At 49.7% G+C, this 4807-nt stretch overlaps 1 protein-coding gene across 1 annotated transcript; it reads right to left on the reverse strand.

The window, feature by feature from the left end:
- Positions 1–285: 285 nt before the first annotated feature.
- Positions 286–4227, reverse strand: DLX2 (distal-less homeobox 2). Its single transcript, XM_072612327.1, has 3 exons — positions 3490–4227; positions 2719–2903; positions 286–2119 (listed from the first exon to the last, which is right to left on the reverse strand). The coding sequence occupies exons 1-3, from the start codon at positions 3872–3874 to the stop codon at positions 1700–1702; spliced, it is 990 nt and encodes a 329-aa protein (XP_072468428.1). The 5' UTR covers positions 3875–4227; the 3' UTR covers positions 286–1699.
- Between the last annotated feature and the right edge of the window lie 580 nt (positions 4228–4807).

Below are 4807 nucleotides of genomic sequence, written 5' to 3' on the forward strand. Positions count from 1 at the left end.
TTCTGCCACCATGGGAGATCGTGAACTTATGGCTGCCGTGGCTCCACCAAGAAACGAAACTTTTCCCCATAATCTGATTTCTTTCCCCTCGCTCAACTACTAATACCTAAAATTTGCAACCTGCAGTTGCATGTAAAATAGCTCCTCGGATGTGACAACAGCCGAGATGACTCTGAGCCGCTGCAAGTGCTTGGAGCCCATTTTGACCTTGGCTGCTGATGTATAAAAGATCACCGGCCTGCAGCTCTGGTCTCAATCGCGATATCCAAGGAAATAAGGTGCAAGTACAATGAAAACAATAATTTATTTAAATAATCTCTTCATATTGTAAAATCGACATTGAGTATGTTGTTTTCATAATAAATAACTCAAAAATACCTTTCCTTTAAAGAACAAAGACCTTGGGTTTGAAATAAAATAAAAACGAAATCAGTAGCTTAATTTAACTGAGAGAAGGAAGCTTGTAGAGAGGTAAATTAAAAAAAAAAATAGGAGGGGAGAGAATGAGACTACAGCTAACCCGAAATTCTTCCAGTTGGTTCACCAAAAAGTCTGAAGGTTGAATATTTTTTTTTTACAAATAAATCAAGGGAGGGGGAGGGAAATCTGCACGAACACCTTTATTTACAAACTTTGTGTGTGTGTGTTTTTCCAGGATAATAATCCTGAATTGAGTTTAAAAAAGATAATTTAAACACTTTTTTTGCAATGTCCACATATAAAAAAATCATTTTTTTAACATCAAAATGAGGTCATCCGCAAAGGCACCTAAACTTTTTAAAAAATAAAAATAAAAAAACTCCACTGGTGATGGATGAGGAGGAGGAGGAGGAGAAGTGGAGGTCTCGTACGTCTTTCCCTAGAGAGCTAAGGGGATGTGGGCCAGGAACACACACCACAGCAAAAAAGAAAAAAAAAGTCGGAGAGGACAACGTGAGGAAGGGGGAAAAGTTGAGGAAGGAAAAGAATGGAATTGGGCCCACAGTGAGATTTATAACCGAGGATTCTTTTTTGCTCTCACGAGTGTGTGTATGTGGGGGATGGAAGTGAGGAGGAGGAAGGAGAAAGGGTTCGAGGCAGAACTAGAGGCTAAGCTACTGACCCTGGAAAAGAGCAACGCAATTCAGCGTGAACCCTTGGGGAGAGCGAGGAGTGGCCAAACTGGGAAGGAGGGAGGAAAGCGTCACTCTTCAGGACTTTGTTCTTAGCCTTGGGGAGAAGTTCCCTGACCTCTCAGGACCCGGGTGGAGATGGGGGTGGGGGAGACTGAGAGTGGAGAGTTATTGGTAAGTCAGGGCTTGAAAGAGAGCTTGGGGAGAAGGAACCTGACCTGAAATGTGGCCGAAACCCCTAACCCCTTGGATACCCCGAATAAGCAAAGTCCTTTTCCCACGTATCACGCAGAAAAACCCACAGGGCAAAAGCCTCATAGCTTTACAAATGCATTGGACATTTGGACGGGAAAGGATTATCAAAGCACCAGAGTCTGTTCCCAGGAGGAGCAGGGACTTTGGGGTGTGCCGCCCCTCTTTGCTCAGGGAGAGAAAGGCTCTGGGATTGTGGACTGGGGTCTGGGATGGCAGAGGAAAAAAGGACAAGTACCCTTGTTCTGGGTAGGCAGCAGCCACTGTGGGGAGTTTCCCTTTCTCTCTCTCTCTCTCTCTCTCTCTCTCTCTCTCTCTCCCAGTCTCTTCCAAAGTTAGAATATCGTCCCTGCGCTCACTGCTGAGCTACTGCTGCTGTGATGATGATGATGGTGGGGATGGTGGTGGTGATGGGGCTGCGGGGGCTGAGGATGCTGCAACAGCGGTGCACTGGCCTGGAGGTGGGAAGCCGAGCTGGAAGCCTGGTGGTACCACGGATAGTTGCCTAAGAAAGCTGAAGTACCGCTGCTGGGACTGGAGCCGGAGCTACCTCCACCTCCGCTACCGCTTCCTCCACTGCCTCCTCCGCTGCTCATCCGCTGGTGAGGGGCGAAATCCCAGGTAGTAGGTGCTGAGACAGGAGGTGATGCGCAAGGGGGAGAGGCACTGCTCCCAGGGTGCTGATCTGAAGGAATCTCTCCGCTTTTCCACATCTTCTTGAATTTAGAACGCCGATTCTGGAACCAGATCTTGACCTTTGTGGAAAAGGGAAACTAGTCAAGTTATGTACAGCAGAATCGGGTCAAGAAGAGAAAGAAATGAGAGAAGAAACTGACTGAGAGACTGAAACAGTAGATCTCCAACCAGGCTGGAAGGGCGACTTTGAGGACCTCAATCAGTTCCAAAAATGAAATTCAGTTTATTTTTGGTCAACTGAGATAAATTTTTTACAGGAAGTGAATATTTACTGAAATCATGAATGGATGAATAAGAGTATACAGTATAGGAGCAGGGGACTAATGAAAAGTTAGACTCTAAGTGCCAATCAATTATTACAACTCTTTTAATCAGGAGGATATTATCCTTGATATGGCAGTTACAAGTCCATCCATTCTCTCTCTGCACTGGTCAGTGCCATTATTCCAACCATTAAGGGTTTGTCACTTCTAATTTCATATACTGAATTGTAAGTCAGTAAGCCTTTTTAGAGTATGTACATATAATATCTACATATGGATGGATGGCTATTCATTACAGCTATAACTTCTGTGCCTGGGCCAACTGGAACGTTGGAAAACCTCTAGTACAGGCAAACCCATGCTCAGGGGGCAGAAAAAAGCGGGGAGCCCCTTACCTGAGTCTGTGTGAGGCCTAGGGAGGCGGCCAGTTCAGCTCTTTCGGGTAGTGCCAAGTACTGAGTCTTTTGGAATCGCCTCTGAAGAGCTGCTAACTGGAAACTGGAATAAATAGTGCGAGGTTTCCTCACTTTCTTTGGCTTCCCGTTCACTATTCTGATTTCAGGCTCGCATTCTTCCTTTTCTGCAACGAAAGAGGGACAATAAGGGAGAGAACAATGAAGGAACCCGCCAAACAAGAACTGGGACTCAGGCTGGTGCCCCAAACACTGCCTCTTGCAGCGAGGTGGTCAGAGAATCCCCGGGCCCAGAAACTTCATCCATCTTTCCTTCCAGGTATTTACGGTTGGGAGTGAATCAGGTCCCTGCTGCCCTTCCCCAAACTTTTGGGGGTTTTTTGGCGAGGGGCGGGACGGGAAAAAAAGCAAAAGAAATGTATTACGGAAAGAGAAACTCGGGTAAAGAGAAAAAGTCACCAACTACATTGCATGCGTAACTCTGCCTTTCTTGAAAATTTCTCGCTCTCATCCCGACTTCTGCGGCCAAGGAACTGCTCTCTGAGGTCAGCTTTGGAATTGAGGAAGGGGAAAAGTGGGAAGCGGAGGATGGGGTGGGTGGGGTAGAGGGAACAGAGATGGGGGTATGATAACTTGCAAAATCTACAGGACCAGGGCTGGGAATGGACATCCTTTTCCCCCAAACTTCCCCCCTCCCCTCCTGCAAGAAGCAAGAAAGACAACACCAATTAGTTGTGCGAGAATTACCCTTACCGGGCTCGTTATTGGCCGGGGAGGAGCTGGTTCCGTAGGGCCCGTAGGAGCTGTACGCTGCGGTGTAGCCCAGGTCGTAGCCCGTTTTGGCAGAGTAGGGGACGGTGTTGAGGCCGCTGGCGTGGTACTGGTACGAACCCATCTGCGCGTAGGGGGACCCGCCGCCTCCACCGCCGCTGCCCCCTGCCCCGTGCTGCTGGTTGGTGTAGTAGCTGCTGTCCGTGGCGGTGGACACGGGCAGCGTCGGAGACTCCTGGGGCTTGTGCAGGCTCGTGCTGCTGCCGCCGCTGCCGCTGTGCTGGTGGTGGTGTTGGTGGTAACTGCTGGAGGCAGTGATCTGGTTCGAGTGCATATCAGCCACCAGACTGTCAAAGACTCCAGTCATCCTGCCCCAGGACGGGAAGGAGCAGGCGGTGGGGCACCAGGGAGGACTAGGCGGGTGACTCCTCTGTCTCTCTCTCTCCCTCTCCCCTCGGGCAACCCAAGTAATTACGGGGAAGGGGGTGGGGAGAAGGAAAACAAGAAATGTGACAATTATCTAGGAACCCCTCCTCCTCCTCCTCCTCTTCTGGGCGGGGGAGGCGATCAGTGGGGACCACTCGGGATCACTGCCTCTGTGGCTGCTGCCCGACTCATCCTCTAGCCCACCATGCTCTCCTCCTCTGCCAGCACTCGGCACGGGCGGGGTAGGAGGACTGAAGGGGGGAGGTGGCGGGGGCAGCGGTGGTAGGCTCCCGGAGGCAGGAGCAGGTGAGTGGTCAGGAGCAGCTTTACGATAGTCTGAGGAGGTGGCTCCTGCCGGGCGGGCATTTAACACTTGTCACGTGAGGGCAGGCTACGTCACCTAGCAACAGCCAATAGCCATCCCGGCCCTGCAGAAGTCTCCGGGTTTCTTAGAACGCCCAGACAGGAGGTGGGTGTCACATGGCGAGTGCTGGAGCTGTGGCAGCGGCTGCTGTTCTAAGGCCGAGGCTCTCGGAGCAGCGATGAAAGAAGAGGGGATAGAGGGGAAGGGGGCGGGGGGACAGGGTGGAGGGAGAGGGTAGCCAGGAGGAGGGGTAGACAAGTGCGGCCTATTGCCTCAAATGAAGAAAAAAGTTTCCACTTCCCCCCATTTTGTTTATTATAAATTACTTGGAGTAAATCCTAGGTCAGATCTTATCTCTATTTTCAAACACATTAATCACAATAGAGAAAGTGTTGAGAGCTGAGTAAACTCTGGTTCTTTACTCTTTTCCTCGAAACCTCTGGCACTTAGACCCGTCAGCACATTCAGTTATTCTGAATTATCTATAAACCATGTATAATAACACTTGCC

Source organism: Notamacropus eugenii, chromosome 5 (genome assembly GCF_028372415.1).
Source record: "Notamacropus eugenii isolate mMacEug1 chromosome 5, mMacEug1.pri_v2, whole genome shotgun sequence".
NCBI classification, from domain to species: Eukaryota; Metazoa; Chordata; class Mammalia; order Diprotodontia; family Macropodidae; genus Notamacropus; species Notamacropus eugenii.

Bases quoted from the DNA above. Each gene is read 5' to 3' on its own strand.
- DLX2 (XM_072612327.1), bottom strand. From the start codon at position 3,874: ATGACTGGAGTCTTTGACAGTCTGGTGGCTGATATGCACTCGAACCAG. The intron at 2,904-3,489 runs GTAAGGGTAATT...CTTTCGTTGCAG, and splicing joins CCCGGCCAATAACGAGCCCG to AAAAGGAAGAATGCGAGCCT. The intron at 2,120-2,718 runs GTAAGGGGCTCC...TTTTCCACAAAG, and splicing joins TAGGCCTCACACAGACTCAG to GTCAAGATCTGGTTCCAGAA.